Source organism: Orcinus orca, chromosome 8 (genome assembly GCF_937001465.1).
Source record: "Orcinus orca chromosome 8, mOrcOrc1.1, whole genome shotgun sequence".
NCBI classification, from domain to species: domain Eukaryota; kingdom Metazoa; phylum Chordata; class Mammalia; order Artiodactyla; family Delphinidae; genus Orcinus; species Orcinus orca.
Window position 1 is genome coordinate 61,330,647 of NC_064566.1, and position 21,809 is coordinate 61,352,455.

At 38.2% G+C, this 21,809-nt stretch overlaps 1 protein-coding gene and 1 long non-coding RNA gene across 17 annotated transcripts in view; one reads left to right on the forward strand and one right to left on the reverse strand.

Moving 5' to 3' along the window:
- DLG2 (discs large MAGUK scaffold protein 2) overlaps positions 1–21,809 on the reverse strand; it is a 2,044,900-nt gene that overhangs the window by 916,888 nt on the left and 1,106,203 nt on the right. The window contains exon 1 of one of the 16 annotated variants that reach the window (XM_033431846.2): positions 15,960–16,236. The exons of 14 other annotated variants lie outside the window; for them this stretch is intronic. In XM_033431846.2, the coding sequence (XP_033287737.1) occupies positions 15,960–16,037 (78 nt within the window). In that variant the 5' untranslated portion in view covers positions 16,038–16,236. Of the gene's footprint in view, positions 1–15,959; positions 16,237–21,809 lie in introns of those variants that run through there. One more of the 16 variants, XM_033431844.2, reaches the window with a different exon arrangement.
- LOC125965184 (uncharacterized) overlaps positions 1–21,809 on the forward strand; it is a 1,042,439-nt gene that overhangs the window by 679,602 nt on the left and 341,028 nt on the right. The window lies entirely within an intron of this gene.

A 21,809-nucleotide genomic window follows, 5' to 3' on the forward strand; every position in this document is an offset into this window, starting at 1 on the left:
ATGTCAATTGAAACCTTTTTCCTACAGTCAGCAGATGAAGCCCATTTCCCTAGAACAATGGGACTATAAGAAAAAGAAACCGTGGTTACAATAAAAGATCATTAGAGAGATAATGTTCAGATTAAAAACAAACACATGCACCAAATAAACAAAAATCTTATCTGACCAAGAGTCAAGGATCATACAAACCTTATTAAAGTATATGCTTACTTAAAAAATTGGAATAGTCACACAACATAAAAGCAGCCAGATTTGTTTCCCTTCGACCATAATACAGCTGAAAGCACAGGGAATGTGGACGGATCAGAATGCAAGTCTCTTCTGCAGCAGCGCCTTGCATCAGAGACCCATCTCCTTAGATAACCAGCCCTGTGACCGGGAACACATTTCTTCTCTGCAATCTGAGTTGACTTCTTCATTTAACAACCACCACAAGAAAGGAATTTGAGTTAAGAAATTCCCAAGGTCAGTTTCCTGCATTAACATTCACTGAGGGCCCCAGGTTTCTTTGATACCCTCTGACCTTGGTAGGCAACAGCTGGTGTACTTTATTTCCCCTAATACCCTCCAGCATTATCAAATGCCTCAGGCAAAGAAATACTAGCGGAGCAAAATCTCAGCATGCAAAAATGTATCATAAGGGTACTTCTAATCAATGAGGCCCTGACAATTTCATTCACAACCTCTGACAATTTCATTCACAACTTCTATTTCACTGCTGCAGTACAGGTCCTGGTTAGCCCCTTATCATTTTTATGGACGTGATCCTCAGAATAGGGTCTTGTTAAGAATGCAAATTCTTGTTCCTCATTCCAGACCTACTGAATCCAAAACTCTGAGAATAGAGCTCAGTAATCTGTGGTTTAACAAGACCTCTAGGTGATTCTGATGCCTGTTGAAGTTTGAGAATACTGCAACAGTCACCTGAAGTGTCACCTTGCCTCTACTTTTGCTCACCTCTAATATATTCTTCATACTGCCACTAGATCAGTTTTCCTAAAGTCTGAATCTGATTCCCTCCCTCTCTCCATCCCTCCTCTCCCTCCGTTCCCCACTACAGCTCCCCTCCCCACCCTGCCCCCCTCCTGCCATCCTCATTTCTTAAAACCCTTCGGTGACACTGGCGATCCATCCCTCATCAAATAAAATACAAACTTCTTAGCAAGCCAAGCCATCTGGCCCCATTCGACCTTTCCAGAGTCTCTTCTTCCCACTCACCCATGTGTACCCTGAGCTCAGGCCACCATGAACCTCCTGCTGTTCCATGAAAAGGCTATGCTCTTTGAGGAATCTGTGCTTTGCTCAAGCTGTTTTCTCTGCTCAGAATGACTTCCCTCACCCCATCTGCTTGGCAAAATCCTTCTCATCCTGTTAGACTCTTCCTAAGCATCATTCCCCTCTCTGAGGTCTCTTCATTCATCTCCGCTCCCCCCTTTATGCCTGCAAATCAAGTTGGTTCTACAGTATCTCTTACTGCACAGTTTGATGAACGAATTTCAGCTGTCATGCTATGTGGTAGTCTATGTACCTAACTCTCTCCCTCACTTGCCTGAACCCTTCAGAGAACTTGGGGAGGATACTCTGGTAGTTTATTTCTATTTTATTTTTATATCCTTAACTGAGAATATATTAGGCATTTATTAAGAATTCCAATTACTATTTGAGTGAATAAACTGACTTTTGAACATCTACTATCGACAGCACTGCTATGCTAGTGAGTTGCCACTTTTAACTCTACTTTACAGATGGAAAAACTGAGCCTCAGAGAAGTTAAATAACTTTGCCAGCTAGTAGTAAAAGGCAAAGCTGATTCAAGGGCAGGTCTTTCCGACTCTAAAGCTGCTGCTTCCTCAACCAAACCACAGTGTTTTCCCAAATAAACTAAAGATGGAGTGACGACGCACAGCCGTATCTTCCTTGGCATGTTTTCACATTGTCCTTACATATAGTTCCCATTATATGAAATAAAGCCTTAGGTTATGACTGAGCTGATTCATGAAGACAAATATTGGATATGTAAAGCCAAATATTTATGGGCCTCAATTTCTTCATCTGCAAAAAGGCTTGTTATATATTACTAATATTATTATTAGCTATTAGTATTATAATAACTTCTAGGTATAATAATCTGATTGTGAACTGGGTTCTTCATGTCTGATTATGCTGTTTCAGTAACTTAGCTCAATTCTGGGCACATTCATGATGCTCTTTAAAATTTATTTAATTGACTGTTTGCTATTGCAATTGTGTCAGTTCTCATTAAAAATGTTTTGACTGAATAAGGGTATGAAGTTGACGAGAAAGTCTCTCTCCCCAGTGAATATTTAATCCTGGTTTAGATTTGCCAATCAGAATTCATAAAGACAGCTGGAAACTGACTTTTTATCTTTACAACTAGTCACACATATTCTATTTTCCCTATTTTATCCTCGGTTGGTGCAGCTAAACCATCGCAACAGTTATTATCACTGTCATAGTTGTTTTACTTCAGACTCTCAAGTTAATAAATGCTAAGGAAGATTTTAATTAGCTGAAACCTAAATTGTTATTATTAATTTACTAGTTACATTACAATACCTTGTAAAACATTTATGCTGCAGTAAATGGAGCACCCATTTTCCAATGATCACGTGGCATAGCTAATTTACCACACAGCTAAATATTTAATTGCTCATCTTAGTAAAGCTAAAGGTACTCAGCTAAATTACATTACTTGTAACAAAATGCTTAGTATCATTACTTCAAATGTTATAAAATCTTATCAAAGAAATAATGGAAGTTCAGACATTTGTAAGTATTTCTGAAACATTCTTAGAATAGCCTTGACAGGTAAATGGAACTATTGTAAATTAATCAGTAGATTTTTAGAAAGGTCAAATAGGGAAAGTCTGAAATTTTTTACATTTAGACTATCAGGATGGGTAGAGAGTTTCTGTTTGGGATGATAGGAATTCTGGAAATAGATAGTGGTGACAGTTGCACAACATTGTAAAGGTACTTAATGGCACAAATTGTAAACTTAAAAGTGGTTAAAATGGTAAATTTCATGTTATGTATATTTTGTCACAACAGACAAACAGACTATCAAAAATAGACTACACTCAAGTTGGAGTATTGTCTTCCACATCCACTACACAATGTATTCCTTGAGTACTGAATAGGCTGTATTCACCATCACACCCCAGCTTCCTGGCATATTGTAAGGCACATATCAGATGAATAAATTTATGGATTGTTAAAAATTTTTTCTGCCAAATACTCAAAGTTAATGTTCAGTTTCTTTAAAGAAAATAGTTCTATTTCAGAAAGACATGCTATTGCTCAATCAGCGATAAAATTGTGTAAATTAGAAATAGGTAGGATACGGAAAAAGAGGCAACACATATTCTAGAACATAAAATGTTAATTAGAAATAAAAAGTAAGCTGTCTCCAGTATTTGAATGTTCTCATATCCATTGAGCAGCTCCTAAGAGCACAGAAACACACTGAAGTAGCTATATCACTGAGCAACAAATAGTGATGACGGATGTTGATTCCTTTCCAAAAGCAGAGCTGGTGCTTTGGGAAGACAGAAGTTCATTATACTAATTAGAGGCCTTTGCCCTACATCCTCAGAGGATGTTCTCTTGGGTAGATATCAAGGCAGACACTCTTGGGTAGATGTTTTTCAAATTAATGACTCAACAACCAAATGGCAGTAATCCTAGCATCTCTGGTGAGATCAACTGCTTACATTAGGGCTGCAGATAAGAGTCACCTTCCAAAAGCTCAGTAAAGCTCAGGGTTGTTGTACTGGGGCAGTGCTTTGCTTGCCCATCTGTGCTGGTGTTGTGGAGCACATGATTATGAAGCAGTTCAAAGTGGCTGTACTGCAGGTCAAAATCAGAGTCTGAACATGGGATGGAAGAATTGGCTACTCATTTGAAAGGTTCCACAGAACTGCACTCAACCCAAAATCTCTTTAAAAAAAAAAAGACCTCTCTCATAGTATGTATTTAAAAGCACCTAATTGCCTTTACATCACAAATATTTCCTCAGTCCCCATAACAACCCTATGAGAGAGGCCCTATTACTCTCACTTTATAGATGAGAAAACTGAAGCACAGAAAGTTTAAATAACTTGCTCAAAGTCCCACAGCTAGTAGCAATGCTGGGACTTGAACCCAGGAAGTCTGGATCCAGAAATTGTGTTCTTAAATACTCCACTCTTCTGTCCCAATATATCTTAAGATAAGTATTAAAAATAAGGAGAGTTTCTTTAAGATTTTTTTTTCCCTAGGATACTATGCATGTCCACATGTGCTACCTAAGAGCATAATCAGACCAGGTGTGTTTTATTCTAATCTTGGAAAACAGGGCTCTGTGAATGAGATATATGCCAGGTGGTTTACAATCAGGCACAGATAGATTTACAATCTAGGCACATTCTAGATCCCACAGCTCTAGAATGCTATGATTCAGCAAAAAACACCGAGGGTTTGACAAGGCAGAAGAAGTAAATGTGTTATTTATACCGCTAAAGCAGACCTAAGAGTTTGCTTTAATTGTATATATTTCATTTTTCCTAACCTATACCTCAACTTCCTCAGCATAGAGACCATGGCTTGATCATTTCTGCATCCTTCATAAATCCCAGCATAGTATCAGTAGTAGTAAGGTGCAAGTAAGTCTTTGTTCAATACCAAGAGACAAATAAGCATTGTGAATTGTTAATTGCCTTAAAAGGCCACAGATAACTCATTTACTTGAATTTTATTCTTCTGGGGCCAACCTGGGGTCAATCTGGAGACATGAAAAAATATGACTTTGCATCTGTTGAGGACAACCAGATAGGTGAATTTTAGGAAACCAGGAGAGAAAAAGCATAAATTAATCTGAAATGTATTTAAATTTGTTTTCTAAAAGGCATAGTGTAGTTCATAACTGCCAACAAGCACCGTTTCATTATGCTACATTTCATCCTGTTTTTCTCAAAATACTGGAGAAATGACGGATACTAAAAGAAATTCCTACTTGTGTATCACATACGCCATTTCCATAGAGCTCCTGCAAATTCTAGAGATAAGCAAGGGGAAAAATACAACTTTAATAAAATAATGGATCATATTTGAATTAAACATGATATTCAAAATGTTACACTTGGGGAGTTAACAGAATGTTGTATGCTGAGAGAGCAAGAGGCAAAAATGTCCTATAACATCCTGTACCCTCCATAAATTAAATCGGAGAACATTAAAAATGGTGATAACAATGAAAAGGATTACTTATGGAATGAAAATGGAAAACAAACAGATGAGTGAAGATATTTTCCTCTAAAAATCTCAAAACTGTGCATCCTAGAGCTGAGGTAATAAAGGTGGTTATTTCTAAGAACTAGATCCAAAGTGTCTCCATTCAATTCACAGCAGGAACATCTAAAGTAGCAATTAATGCAACCACTGGTGTGGAATTGTTTTCCAAATGCCTCCCTGTTGGATGACTTTTTTTTGTTTTTAATGGAAGCAGGGATCATAAGTCAAGATGAATTTGGATCAGTTATTTACTGAAAATATCACCATAGGTTATTAATACCACCGTCCAATATTATGAATACAACCGATAATACTTTTGGTGAAATGGAAGGAACCTATCGGCGGCTGTTTATCTCGGATTACAAGGGTAATGCTTGAAACTCCTTGAGATTTGATCATGGGAAATAAACGTAAGGGCACTCATGTCAATGGTGTGTGGAGTCACTAGGTCTCCTGTCAGAAGAAGGGATAGACTGGCATTCAGAAGATCTGAGTCCAAATTTCAAAAGTTTGGCTGACAACGATTTACACTGGGCAAGAAACTTCCCAAACCTCATGTTGCCTAGAGACTCAGTTTGCTCATCAGAAAGACATGGGAAATAATGCAGCACCATGCTTAAGAATGCAGACTCAGATCCAGGGTGCTTGGGTTCATATCCTGGTTCCAGAACATGCTAATTTTGTGTCTCTGGGCACATTAATTGACCTCTCTGTGCCTCATCTGTAAAAATATGGATATAATAGTACTTAGCCCATAGGGTCATTGTGGGGGTTAGGTGAGTTAGAACATGTAAAATTTTAGAAGAGTAACTTGCCCATAGTAAGGACTCATTAAGTGGTCATTAATGTTACAGTTATCATTTATGAAAGGAAGGTTCATTCAGGTTATGAAATTCAGTGTAACATTGCATGAAGCTCTTCCTCTCCCCTTTTCCCCCAAGACCTGAAATCAAGCTATAAAGGTGATGTGATGCAGTCACCAGCTGGGAAATGAGCACCTTGAGTCATTCCATACATATCACTTCACTTCAAATGAGAAGTAATATGCCTTGATTGACATTCACCAAACAGAGAATGTGCTTTTTATAAGGTTGACCTAGTATTCATGTACTAAAAAGCAAATGAAAACCTAGAATTTCCTCATAGTCAGCATACTGACAATTTTTACTTAAAATGTTCTCAGTAAATCTTCCCCCTCTAATTAGCAGCAGAGATATAGTCTCCTCACTCTATAAAACCAGGATGGGAGGGCAAGTCCATTCTGAAACCCAAGGGAGTAGTAGAGTAAAAGGAATCATTAATGAAGAAGTTATCAAAAGCTGCTTTGCATCCTTTCTGGAACTATGCGGAGTGTTAAAATGAATGGAAGGAAGGAAAGGAGACAGAGAGGGAGGGAAGGAGGGAGGAGAAAAGGAAAGGAGGAACAAAGGAAGGAAGGAAGGAAGCAGGGAAGGAAGCAAGGGAGGGAGGAGGGAGGGAAGGAAACATCAAGTGTTTCACAATGGACCAGATACTTTACATGCAGTTTTTAATTGAATCAGAAAACCATGCAAGGATGGTTATCACTATTTTTAATACATGAGAACACTAGTAATTAAAACGATGCGTTCACTTGCTCAAGGTCACCCAACCAGTGAGGTGTTGAGTCAAACTCAAACTTGAGTCTGTAGTCTTTCACTGCATCCCGTTGTTCGTGGATGTGCCAACAAGAGGATTCACAAAATGTATGAAGGAAAGGGGTCAATAAAGATGACAAAGACCCTATCCAAAGAGCTTAGAAAACAATGAAAGTAAGTCCTAGGTCAGGATGGTGTTCAGAGAAGAAGAAATATATTTTTCTCATTCTCTTATACCTTCCCGAGTACAACCCCCTCCAAATCTCCCACCTCCAACACAACTTTTCCTCTCCCACGGTACATCAGTTTCCACCCTTCCTGTGCTAGGGATTCACCAAACCTTCTCATGTGAAATAACATAGTTCGATAGTGCTACAGTCATGAACACCATGGACACTGACTTCCTAACCTGGACAGTGTCCCTTTTCATCATACCTTGCTGTAAACTCTGGTGAAAAGTCAGAAGCCCTCCTCATAGCAGAAACGTTCTCCCATATTGAGGAATTGTGGAGTTGATGGTATGAAAAGCAAACCAATTCTGTTTATAAGTCAGAGTAACCTAGAGCAACAAGGAGGGGTGGAAGGGAAGGATAGTATTTGATGAGTTTTACTTTATTTTCATATTTTATCAAATTTGCTGGTTGAACAGTCAGCAAATATGATAAAATATGTTGCTTTCTTGGTTAGACCACAGAATATGAAGACAAGCACAGTGATCCTCTAAAAGCAGCTCATTCATGCCCTTTACCTTCCACATTGTCGCCTCTTTCCTACTATATTACTAATTTTAATAACCCTTCCTAGAAGATACTGACACTGCAGAGGCTGTGCGTTTATTAGAATTTACATGCTTTGGATTAAAAAGGACACTCAACTGGTTACATATTTCCCCCTAGCAGTGAGACCTTGACCCTGGGCACTAGAAAATCATTGAACATCACCATGTAAGGCCATCATGGCATCGTGGTATATTAGTCTGCTCAGGCTGCCATAACAAAATACCATAGACTGGGTGGTTTAAACAACAGAAGTACACTTCCTCCTCACAATTCTGGAGGATGGGACATTCAAGATCAAGGTCTGGCAGGGTTTGATTTCTGGTAAGAGAGCTCTTTCTGGCTTGTGGATGGCCAACTTTTTGCTATGTCCTCACATGGCAGAGAGAGAGAGAGAGAGAGAGAGGGAGGTGGGCAGAGAGAGAGAGATCTCTTTCCTCTTCTAAGGCCACTAATCCTATTAGATTATGACCTCACTATTATAATCTCATTTAACCTTAATTATCTCCTAAAAGCCTTTTCTCCACATCTCCACAATCACACTGGGGGTTAGGGCTCTAAAATATGAATGGGGAAGGCACAATTCAGTCCACAGCAAATGAGGTCAGGATTCTCTACATAACTAGAATTTTCAGATTAAGAAAGTACAAGAAATAAATATTTCATTATCAAACATAAATCTGTAATCTTTTGGCATGTGGAACAAAGCAGCTGGAAAATCTTACAGTTTGACATACCATTGTTGGTGGTTGAAGAGGACTCTGGTATTCTGCTGGTTTCACTCCAGTGTTTGTGGCATGGAGAGTGGGAAAGGAAGGGATGGGAGCCTTCAGCCCCAGTGCTATAAAATGCCTCATATTCCCTTTTCTTTACAAGGCAGTAAAGAAAGAAAAGTCCTGAGTATCTCTTACTTGGCTCCCACCTTGAAATTAGGTAGATTCTCCATTATATTCTTATTGCTAATGGTTAAAGACATCCTAGGCCTCTTGTATACATTCATTTGACATAAATTTTATTAGTTTTGCTTAGTGCTGGGCATTGTGCTAGGTCCTGGGAGTACAAAGACAAATGAGATCAAATCCTTCCTATTAAGGACTCCGCAGTCTTATAGCAAATCAGGATTAGAATTCAAAGAAAGTTAGAGTTGGAAGGAGTCTGGTTGCAGATGAAGAACTCAAGCCCCGAGAGATTAAGAGACTTTAGCCAAGGTGGCACAGATGGTTGGGACAGGGCCAGTTAACACACAGGTCTACTGACTCCTAATTCAGTCTTGTTCCTGTGCAGCTCAGAGTCCTCCATCCAAGTCAATAATTTAACCAGGGTTTATTTAGAGCCTACTGTGTACTAAGTATCCTGCGTGGGACAGAATTATAATGATTTAATAATTTAATTAGCAATTTAATAATTTATTTGGGGAAATAAGACTAGCTAAAATGAAATTATTAGTGAATACTACAAGGCATGATTTAAAGTGAGATGGTTTCTCCATTAACTCCATAAACATAATACATATGCAAATAAGATGTGTACATTATTTGATTATTAAATTTATCTCTACAATGATCATCATGGTTGAGCTACTATTGCTGGATGGGAGAGTTTTCCTTACATCTCCATCCCTCATGTAATAAATACCACTGAATAATACCAGGTAGAGGAAGACCATTCTAAAGGTATACTGAGGGTAAAACAAATCAAAACAAACAAACAAACAAAAACAATTTGTAACTAAAATTCTGTAAACTAGACTGAAGGTAGACTATCTGGATATCTGGTTCCTGGAGGACCCCAATAAGAAATCAGGTCTTCTGTCTAGCCACACAGTTACTCAACAGAGATGAAGCACAGGCAGATGAGAAGATGGCTGTTGTGTTGGTCGATCCTTTCTCCACATCACTATCTCACCCGATCCAAGATCAGTTTAAAAAGCACAGGGTCTGAGTGTTTAGGGTGACAGGCTCTGGATTCAACCAGACCTAGCCCTGAATGCTGGTTCCACTACTTATGATCTTGGGCAAAATCTGTAACATCTTACACCTCAGTTTCTTCATCTGTAAAATGGGGGCTAATAACAGGATTATCTTTGATGGTTGTAGTGCAGATTAAATGAGATGATACATGCAAAGTGCATGTAATAGTGCCTGAGTAAACTGCTCAATAAATAAGCATTACTATTATCAATAACAATTTTACAGTGGTTTTGTGACCTGCTATCTTTCTCTCCAGCCCGCTCTCCCCCTCCTTCATTTTAGCCATTTCTCTGACCCTGTCCTTTCCTTCTGTCTCCCTCCCTGTCCTGCTAACAGCTGTCCTTGTGCTCTTCCAAGGTGGGCAGCTGCGTTGGGACCTCAGAACAGGTGCTACTGTCCATTTTGCTGCTTGATTCATGTGCCAGGTGACAGGGGAGAACTGCAGGGCTGCATTTAGCGTGGACAAACACCTGTCCTCTCTGTCACCACAGCTAGACAGACACTGGTGCTGAGTCATGCTGCTGCTCACGACTGATGAGCTCTCAAAGACTCAGACGCTCTGAGAAAGAGACCTGAGAGGACAATCTGTCCATCCCTCTCTCCAGGTCAGGCTACTCTTCAACCTACCATGAGGCAAAAATGGACAGAGGAAGATTCTATCATTCACCGAGGATTGGAGAATCTTCAACATCAGGACATTTCTTCTTATGCCTGTGCTCAATTACAGATTTTACATTTAAATTCACTTTTTACATTTATCTTTCATAGGGAAAAATAAACTTGATATCTAGGTCACTGTAAAGATATGTATACAGTATATTACGTAATATGTGGTACTCTGTATGCATGTGTGTATACATACAGAGTATTCCTTATTGAGAGCTTGAGCTCTATAGTCAGCCACCCAGTCTAGTCCCAGTCACCTACCGGTGATGTGTTCTTGTTCTAAAAATTAATAATAAGAGTAATGATCTCACTAGATCCTTGTATAAGCACAGTTCATAGAAAGAATTCAACAGAAGTTAACTATCATTGTTGTTGTTATTTAGACATATAAGTATATACTGAGAAGCCAGGAGCCTTCTTAAAGGTTTCTCTTCTGCAACCTAAATGGCTCCAGTTTGATTATGACTTTTAAGCAATTTCTTCTACAACCTTCATTTTCATTTTCCCTCTATCTATTTACCTTCCTAAATCCAGAATAGCATATGTAATGCTGGTTGAGTCTGATCAGCACAAGACAAAATGTATGATATATTTTAGGGTTGTCTGTTATATTTTCCTATGCAAACTATTATTATGATTTGCAAAGAAATAAAAGTGATTTGAAAGCAAGTGTAACCTTTAAACATTTTATTGATATTAACTCATGTAATCCTCAAAATAAACCCATTCATTATTCATTTTTTCAGCTATGCCATACTTCATTGATTCTAAAAATAAACTTTTTTTTTCACATTTTAACATCTCTGAAATCAGTGCAATCTTACAGGTGATGATATGTTATAGGTCTGTTGACAATCTTTATTTTTCTTTGTAACACATGAAAAAATGCTGCATCTTGCAACTGATGACAACCTAGAGTTGATGAAATAGGATGAGAGACAACCATATTCCAGGCATTCTTTTAGGCCCTAGAGATATGGTGGAAAAGACTGAATGGTCCTTCATTTCACAGAATCCACCTTCTAATGAGAAATGAGAAATAAAGATGATTACAACTGACATACAAGCTGCTGTGGGAGCCGATGGAAGACCCATCCTGGGCTTGTAGGGGCCAGGGAAGTTTTCCTAGTGATGATAATGTCACCTAAGTTTAGAGTTAGGGGTACGGCTAGGCTGTGGTTTAGTAGTCAGCCAAACAGGATAAGCGAAATCCTAGAAGCTAGAAAAAGCATGGGACATTCAGGAATTTGAAAATAGTTCAGAATGCTGATTTAGAGCAGAGAGAAAAGCAGAGGCCATATCATGATGGGCCATGTAGACGTGGTAAGGAGTTTGGAGTGTATCCTGAGACACTGGGGTTCTACTGAAGTACAGGTGTTACTTCTATTTGACAAAGAGAAAACTGAGGCCTAGAGAAGGCATATGACTGGCTTCAGGCTAAATAGCAAAGAACAGGACTATAATTCCCTCCAAGTTCTCACTTTAAGCCCAAGGCTCTTTATGCTCTACCAGGATCACCCAGGACAGTATTCTCTTTTGTTGGCCATACTGCCAGCAAATACATTACTAAATTTCCCCTTATGTTGGTTTATGTTGAATTAATGTGTTTGGTTTATATGGAGAGGAGGGTAGAACCAGTGTGTTGGTTCTTAAAGAATTCTCCAAGGTGAATATTGCCTAATGTCAGAATTTGTGCTCAGTTACGTCACTCATAGAATATATATCACAGCCAAGCTCATCCACAGTTGTGTCTGTTAGATGATGGAAACTGATGCCAGTCTTTTCTAAATGCATCATGCATCTACTTTCACGGTATATGCTTAAAATCAAAATAAATAAATATAAAAATTAAAAACAAATGAAAGAAGCTGATGCAGAAGTGAAGGTTCACAACTTCAAGTGTTTTATACTCTTGCATATGATTATGTCACCAGAAATTGCAGTTCAATTTATCTTAAAGCTGCCCTTTTACAGTAATACAATCTAGAGACTGATTAAGTTGAGCAATTTAAGTTGAAATGTGGCAAACAAGTAAGACACTAACTTCTGAATTAAGAACACAGGGTCAAAAAAATTATTTGAATGAAGGTATCCTATTGCAGCCAGGCAGTCCTGATTTCATAGCATCACATTTAAAATAATTTCATTCACAGAATTTGTTAGTATGCACATACTGTCTTTTTAATGAAAGAATAGCTAAGAGCCTTTTCTTTTTCTTTTTTAGAACAATGACAACATGAATCAGCTAACATCTCTGACTTACTCTAAAAAGAGTGCAACTACAATTGCCAAGCATTTAGGTTTGTTTTTTTTTTTTGGTGAAAGACACCTTTGGTTTTTATAGGATAAGTAATGAATACAAATGCCATTGTTTAGGTTATGATGATATAACAATTACTAGCTAGTTAAAAGGAATAACAGGTGCCAAGATGATAGCTTGAGACACTTATTTAAAGGCAACAAAGAGTGTAAAGTCTTTATAACAGGACAGACAACTGTCTATTTAAGATAGCTTAGGTACAGTCTTATCCGAAATAAGGGGGTTGAGTTACACCATCAGTAACTTTGATTCGGTAAGCCTCATGACTTATTAAGACAGGTGAATGATAGGTAGATGGAAGAGAGTGCTAGAGACTCAGAGTCATTTTTAGAATAGCTTGGATAAACTCAGTTTCCAATCCTAGCATTAATACTTACTACTAACTCTGTGACCTTGGGCTACTCTTCTCTCTAGGACTCAAGAAAAACAATTTCTACCTTAGAGGATTAAGTGAAATCCTATGGTCTAAAGCATTATGTGTGCATGAACAGGGACTATCGTTAATATTGTTACTGTTGTGATTGTTTTATCATTATTATTATTACTACAATTCCATGCAGCTATTTAATTCTATTGGCATTAGATGAGGTAAAACAGTAGGCCAGGCAACCATGAATAAGGTATACTGCATGTTTAGGGATGGCATTTAGGCTTGCACATTCCCAATTAGCTTTTCAATTAACCCCAGCCTTGAGGAATATACTTCCCCAACCACACCTGAATGCTAAAGTAGGACTGATTGGCTATGATGGGTGTAGGTTTTTTTAATTAGAAAAGGAGAAAATAAACTATGTTACCTATAGCAAAAAGAAGCCCAAATTTATAGAAGGTACTAAAAAAAAATCACAGTCACTGTCTCTGATACAGATTTATACCCCCAAATGCTAAAATCTGCTCTGAAGCTATCAATAGTTCTTCCACACTTAAGTATACCGGTCATTTTCTAAATAAAACTCAACAATAATCTTGCTTCATACATCTTCCTTCTTCTTATAATAAAGCATGACAACATATAGTCAGCAGCACCTTACATCCCCCTTCTTGTTTATACTTATATGATCTCTGCTGTTACAGTAATACATTATAGGAATTTATCCAGCTTGCAGTATCATTTGTTAACTGCCTTCTCGGTTGAAGTATATTACTGTACTCATTAGACAAATATTAAAATTCACAGAGTTGGTTTTAAATAAGCCATATGATAAAATGAGGTACTCAGAATAAATAAACTATTTCCCTTCACTAAGCACCGACTGAGGGCCTTGTTGTTCATTGTTCAAGGCAGCACACCTTTTAATTTATTCCAGAAACGCTGTGAATACAAATTCTATGGAAAAAAAAAAAAAAACCCGAGACGCTACTTTCATGTTAGTTATCATCATTTAGTGTTCAAAATTAACTCCTTAGTTCCACTGGCTAACACAAGGGCATTAAAGTTAATAATCTTTCCTTTAGTCTTTATCACTCAGGGAGCAAAACTTCAGTTCTCTAATGTTGATTTCCTTACTCTCTGAGTAACACAAATAAAGTATCATCTCTGAGTAAGATAAAATATTAAAAACCCTTAACCCCACATTTGGTTTCTTCTTGCTTGTTCCAAGCAATGGCCATTACAGAAATGAAATGGAGATACTGAAGGCCCCTTACTAGCTTCTTCCCACACTCAAGAAGCAGACGCCCGTGTTAGTTCCTTGGATTAACATCCTTTTAGGTTCTGGACACTGAATTTCATAGAGCTGGTGTTCTCCACATTCAGGCCCAAGCCTGAATTAAGTGTCACTGGGAGAGTCTACTTTTCTTTGCATACTAACTTGGCATAAGGCATTATCTCCCAATGGCTTCCAGAGCCATTTGTGGTTCCTGACAGTCCCCTCATCCACACAACCTATAATTTTCATAGGAAGAAGGCACTTTTTCAAAATATTTGCTCCAATGAAAGACCCACTTTCAAGTCTCTTTCCTTAAAGCAGAACAAAACAACACAAAGCAAAACCCTCAAAACCCAGCTGTTCACGATATATGGTGTTGGTATATGATAATTAGGTTTGTAATTGTTTTACCTGTGATATATGGAAAAGGAAAGAAATCCATTCTACCCCACCCTTGCCTCTCTCTACTACTCCTCCAGCAAAAGTGCCATTAAATAACAAGTCTGTCAACATTCTACAATCCTCAGATCTGGACATTCTGAAAGGCTACAACCCTAATGTCAGAACTCCAGTGATGTTTTTTTCTCTTTTCACACTACAATCATCTTGGTTTATCACTGGATTCTTGTCCATTTTATCAACATCCCCACTCCGAAGGAATAAATAGTAAGTTAAAGTGAAGGAATCTTTGCAGTTGAGAGCAAGGACTGTGCCACAGGCCAGGAAAGCCTCCTCTGGTTCGATCTCAAGAGTAGGTCTAAGCTCTAAGACAGGATGCTTGACCAAAGATCACATCCTCAAAATAATATGGAAAATCTCAGTTTCATAAAATGTTGTTTTCTTGGGAAGTTTCCCCATCACCTAACAAGTTGGATACCGATATCCTAAATAGGACAGTTTGGCCAGTGCCTCTGAAAGCATAAGGCAAATTAGAGACGCAAGCTTGTTATGCAGCTTAGGACTTACAGGCCTTTTTCATTTCTTAGAGAAAGAAAACTAATGAGGTAAATCTACATAGAGGCTCTCTGGAAACAACCAGTCATGCTGAATAAAAGAAATACAAAGCCATTCTCTAAATGGCCAGGACTATACGATTATAAATAGAATTCTTGCTCATTGTAAACACTTTTGAAGTGATGGCTTTGTTCATTTGAGAAGATATCAAGCACCCCTGTGGAGTCTGGTCAATGTTACTGAGAGTTCCAAATATGTGCTCCTAGGACACACACTAGGACATAAGTACTGGAGGAAGGCTCAGGGATTTATAATGCCCCCTTCAGAACCAAAGATTTTAGTAATAAAAATAATCCACTGTAGCAACAAGTTTACTAGAGAGCTCCCTGAAGAAGCAAAGATTTCAGCTGCTCAATTGCTTTCACCCTGTGCCATTTAAAGGAATATTAAGCCTCTGTTGAGACACTATCAATTGATGATTTCACCAAATATTTTGTTTGAACAGCTAATGACTCTGCTTGACCGCCCCAGGCCTCTCTCCCAAGTAGCCAGGCTCCAAGAGTTCCCCCTTCTGCAAGTGGCATGGACTACATTCCCAGCGAGAGGCAAGTTTGCATCCCAAGCTAAAAAAGCCTGCGTCTGTATTCAGTCAGACCAGCAGTCCAGAGCAGGCAGTTGGCAAATCGAAAAGGTAATCATCCCCACTCATTCCCTACCTTTTCGGATTTCGCCTTCCTGGCGTTGTGCACGAACCTGCGACCCAGCTTCTTGGCATACCAGATAGAGGCAAACATAGCGATGCCAATGGAAGGAATTTGCAATGAAGCTGCTGCACAATCAACTTCCCACCTCGGCTCAGAGACGAGCGGAATCGGTCTGGAGCTGTCACTTGCAGGCTGTTGCTTTCTCAGTTCCTCTCATGCTGGTTAGCCGAGGGAGAGGGTGGGAGGAGGGAAGGGGCTGGGGGGAAGGGCAGTCCTGTTTGGCCAGTCCGCAGGTATATTTACATCCTGCCAACAGGAGGTCCGGGTCAGGCGGGCGGGCGCTGCCTTCCCAGCCGGCGCACACACATCCAGGCGGCTAAGTATCTGCCTGCAGTTCTTCGGTTCCGTCACCACCAAACTCCATGCGTGTCAGGAGGAAGGGAAGCCGCAGTCAACTCCTCCGGGAGGTGGCTCACCTCCCGCTCTGGGCTCCGGCAGTTGCCTTCCTCGCTTGGCTTCCCTCTGCCTTGACAGTACGTGCTGGCGGCAGTGGCCGCGGAAAGACAGATCCACACACAGCCTCGCAGGTAAATCAGCCAATACAGGAGCTGCCAGGCACGGAGGAGAGGTAGGGTCACCACGGACTTAGCCCTGGGGGCACAAACAGGTGTCCCCGGAGCCTAGAGCACGCTCTGATCCTCCGAGAAGATCGGACTGTCAGGGTGGCTGGAAAACAGAAGTGTCCTTCCTTTGCCCCCTCCTCAACTCCATTTGGTCCAAGGAAAATCCTACCTGTGCTCATCAGCCAGTCTTACCCACAGTTTGCAAGAATAACACTTTATTTCTTTGCAGGCTGGCCCGGGACAAAGGGCGAAGTGAACAGGATGAAATCTACCGCCTAATGGCGGAGTGAAGATCCTCAGCTTTTAAACTCATTGGTTCCACCCCTAAAGCAACCTGGGCTGCTTTTATAAGCACAGGTTTACTGCCTGAAGACTGAGTAATGGAGACGGGCTTAAATCTACCCTCAAATCAAAACAGAACAATTTACTCCCTTTTCTTTTAACAAGGGAGTTTTCTTGTAGTGATAGCCAGTGTTAAATGGAGGATTGTAATATCACTTTTGAGAAGGTAGATTTATGGCAACTCTTAAACCATATTCTCCTTTGTAGAATTCTCACATTTGATGCTACCACCAAGTGTTTCCAATTTCAATTACCTTACTAGGGTTTAGACTATTATGAGGCATTTTAAAGGTAAAGTCAATTTTAAGAGACAGGTGTTTCCTCCAGCGAGAGATAATGTCTAAGCCTTTGCCCATCCTACTAGAGGACAAAAAATAAACTGCTCATCTCAGCAAGGAAAACCTCCCATCCACTGATCCACAAATGAGACTCAATCCAGTAAATGTTTTCCATTTGATCTGAAAGACTTGCCCTAGGGAGCATCTGTTGACCAAAGAATGTCAACACGCTTACAGAAAATTGGAAAAGAATTCCCTTCTCTCACTCTACGTCACTTGAGGTTTACCCCCTAAAAGTGCTGGGTCTCCATTGAACAGAATGCCATTTTATAAAGTACACTGAATATCCTCACAAGCAATCGGAGGTGGAACAAGGCAGTGTGGGATCAGGACCCATGTCCATGTTACTCACTAAAGTAACCCTGGTGCCTAGAACAGTGTTGAACACAATGCATTCAATGTATGTTTGCCGAATAAATGAATAATCTGGGTTCAAACCCTGGCTTTGTTTCTAAATCGTTTCCTTGTTTTCTCTGAGCTTGATTTGCCTCATCTGTAAAATAAGAGAAATGGGCAGAAGATTTTGTAGGCCCCTTCCTGCCCTGTGAGTCTATGATTCTGATTCCTAGTCTAGGGGTCTCCATGTGAGTATTGAACAGAAATGTCTAGTGCTCACCAGGGGCACAGGCTCTGGTAAAATGACTCAGTGTTCTGAAAAGCCAACAGTGGTACCCTTGGGGCAGCCCAGATTCTTCTACCTTCATCAACAGGCCTAATTGCCACCTGGGGTTTGGTTTTGCCATTAGCTGTTACTTTTGCTCTGTGTTCTCATTTCCTATGCACTCTACTTTCCTTTAATTTCCTTTTGACACTCTTAGACAACCCTTGTGCAAAATTCACCACATCACACCTTGTACTCTTTGGGAAAAAAAATTGCCACAGAAATCCAACAAATAAATAAATGGCAACACCTGCTTAGCTTTCAATGAGCTACTCGGTAGGACCACAGCTTATCCCAATATTGCTGTGATGTTAAAGGAATTCACTATTCCTGCATATGCGTTTGTCTAAGCTGTGATTTAGTTAAAAGACTGTTCAGTTAACAGGATAAAGTCGATGAAAAGGGGAGGGGGAGCAATTGGCCCTATATTAATGAGTAGAAATTTCCATTTTTAATATTTTAAGATGGAATCCAACAATAAAGAAGTGAGAAAACAATACCGAGCTTTCATATCACTGATGCCATAGAGGAAATCAAAGAATGTTAATTTACTCTGATGAGACTGCCAGATCATAAAACAATTTTTGCACTTTCTTCGTAAGTTAAGGTTTCTTAAGTCACTAAAACTGGTGCTTGGTAAGAACTTTGACGCTTGATCATTTTGTTGGTTGGTTTTGCTGTTATATTGAACCCTTAATGACCTTCTTCACACACCTGACCCAGAGGCTTTATAAACTTTTATAGGATGGAGTTGTTAAGAAAATAAATTGGGCCTACCAGCTGAGATTTAACTTTAAAGATAACAGTAATAACTATTATTCCTTAAATAGGCATTTGGAGATAGAAAGGGCAGTGTGGAATAGGTCATTTGTAGTCAGTGCCTACATGTAAGGCAAATGCTTAGCACAATGTAGGTATTCAAAATATATTTTTTGAATATGTCCACGGCAAAATAAGAGAATTCACACACTTGGAAAGTCTAGAAGAGGCAACAGAAGCATATCCACAATTTTCAGTTGTAAAAGATTTTTTAAAGATGGGTGTCATGTCGATGGAATGAAGTCATTGCCTTAGTTATACAACCATCTTTGCTGGCCTCTCTCTGGGCAGGTGTACCTGCTACAAAGAAGGCGGCAGCTGCCTACAGTAAATCCTAATAGTCTCTAACCATTGCTCTGCTGATTGAGACAACTTCTGCAGCTCTGCTGTGTATGGAAAACAAGTTTTTCAGACGCTTTCCATCTGTACATCATCAGTACCTGGACAGACATTTTCCTTTATAATTTCATTTTTAATACCTCTCATATGACAGAAGCCTACCAGTGCAGCTGAGTTTGAGATGCAACATTAATCCTTTTAAGCGGTTTTTGGTCCATGCCTCAACACACAGTGTGAGTCTCCTCTGAATTCTCAAGGTAAATGCAATATTTAAATCAAGCCATTAAGAATTACATAGCTACATTTTCTGCCTAGCACACACATGATTTTCTTTTAAAAATCATCTAAATATATCATAAATAATTATAAAAACAGAGTAAATATTAAGCCCTAGAAATTAATATCTGGTAGCTTGAAAAGCTATCTAGGTTAGGTGTATGGTATATACCAAAGAAAATACATGTTTGAAATATTAAAAGTTAATGTACAAAACCAATAAACATTTAAATATTTGTTTGATTTGTTTGCATATATAATATACATAGTTGATAGCCCTTAAAGTCTGATATTAGTCTATTATCAAACAGCAGGTGTCAAATAGACACTACATAGAATTTATGACTAAAAGAAGATAAACATAATATTTAACTTTAATTTACAGGGATGCCAAAATGTTGATGTTCATTACCTCTGTAGAAAGTAGTGAAAAGAGAGGATAAAAACAGTTACATTTTAGTCTATATAGTTGTGCAATATTTGAGTCTTCTACAATGAGAATATACTCATGTTATTACTTATATGATTAAAAACGTAAGCAATACTTTTCCACAAAAATGTATTAATTATTATTACTATTGTCAAGCACTGGGGACCGCAAACTGAATAAGATACAGTCCCTCCTCTCAAGAAGTTGTATATAGTTGGGGACATAGATGCATAAAATGATAAATTTCAATGCAGAATGGCATAATAACAGATGTGTGAAAAATAATGTGGGAGCTCAGAAAGAAAATTACTGTTTTTGTGCTTTCTCTATAAGCCCAATAATGAATGTCAACTGGAAAAAGCACAATAATTAGTGTCGATGTAGATAAAAAGGCAAAGGAATAGCTCATACTTTCTGCATGTTTTATCTGTATGGACAATAGGAAAAATGGTCACTCTAGTTGTATATGTACATTAAAACCAATGACCCAGTTGCAAATAGTTATTTTTCTGCCCCAAAGAACCAACCAGTCATGGATAAGTGTGAAAAAATGTTTAAGTCACTACAAATAACAAGCCTATTGACTCTAATTATAATGAGCTAGGCCGCCTTCTTTTTTCTGCTCTCAAAATCATCACAATCAATTCTTTAGTCTTTCAATATCTCATATGTTCTTTCTTTTAAATGTTTAATTATATTTAGGCACCCAGAGATACAAAAAAGTAATATAACACTCACCAATGTACATACCACCTAGATTTATTAAATGTGAACATTTTGCCATATTTGATTCAGATTGATTTTAAAGAAATAAACTCTTCAGAATATAATAAAAATCTCCCACCTCACTCCATTCCACCTTGAATTCATCTCAAAATAATGTTCAAGAAACATTCTTGTACCTCTCTCTTTAAGGATATACAACTTTATCTAGAGTAGATACTTCAAAATGTAATTGATGGATCATAGGATATGTCCATTGGTAGTTTATGTGAGTCCTACATTCTAGATGACATGTTATAATCAGACATTAATTTTTTCAAACATATTGTATACTGTTAACTCTTTGTAGTTTTGATGTGCATTTTCTTAATCACTGGTGAGGCTTAGCATTTTTTCATATATTTATTGGCTATTTGAACTTCCTTCTATTCATAGCCTTTGTTCATTTTTAAATTAGGTTATATCTTACTGATTTATAAAAGTATTTTATGTATTCTGGACATAATTCTTTACTACATGCACTGAAAATGTCTGCTCCCAATCTCTGACTTGTCTTTTAATTTCATTTATGTTTTGTCATACAGTTCTCACATACTGAAATTTATCAATGTTTTCCTTTATGTGTGTACATTTTGTACCTTAAGAAAAATTTTCCCTATCTCAAGTTCATAAATAAATCATCTTATATTTTCTTCTAAGTCTTAAATTTTTAAAAAACATTTTATGGTGTGCGATGGGAATCTATTCCCCCCCATATTTATGGCCAGTTGTCTATCTTTATCCTAAGTCATATGCCTAGATCACATGAGTGTGCATTTAATTATATCTGGGTTCTTTTTTGATTGTTCTATTTTTATTTACCTGTGCTAATACCACATCATCTTGATTACTATGTTTTATAATAAATATTGACATTTGAAGTGCTAATCACCCTTTTCATTTGATCTAATTTTTCAAATTAAGTTTTATAAAGTTGTACAATTGATGATTTTAATACTACACCCAATATTCCATGTTATTGTTTGAGAGTATTTTAGTTCCATCTTGTTGTAGTAGTTCTATTCCAGACCAAATCTGTCATTATTATCACCATTATTTATTACTTTACAATTAATAGTCAAAATAACTCCCACATGTATTAATTTATTTTCTCATTATTTTTAGCATCCTAACCCTCCTAATTTTCCTTCTTACTGATGTATATAGTTTAATAGTTATTTCTGCAAAAGTCTGTGACGGTTAAATATGTTCAATCTTTTTATATTTTTCCTGAACTGTCTACATTCACCTTAGAGTTTGAAGGATAACATA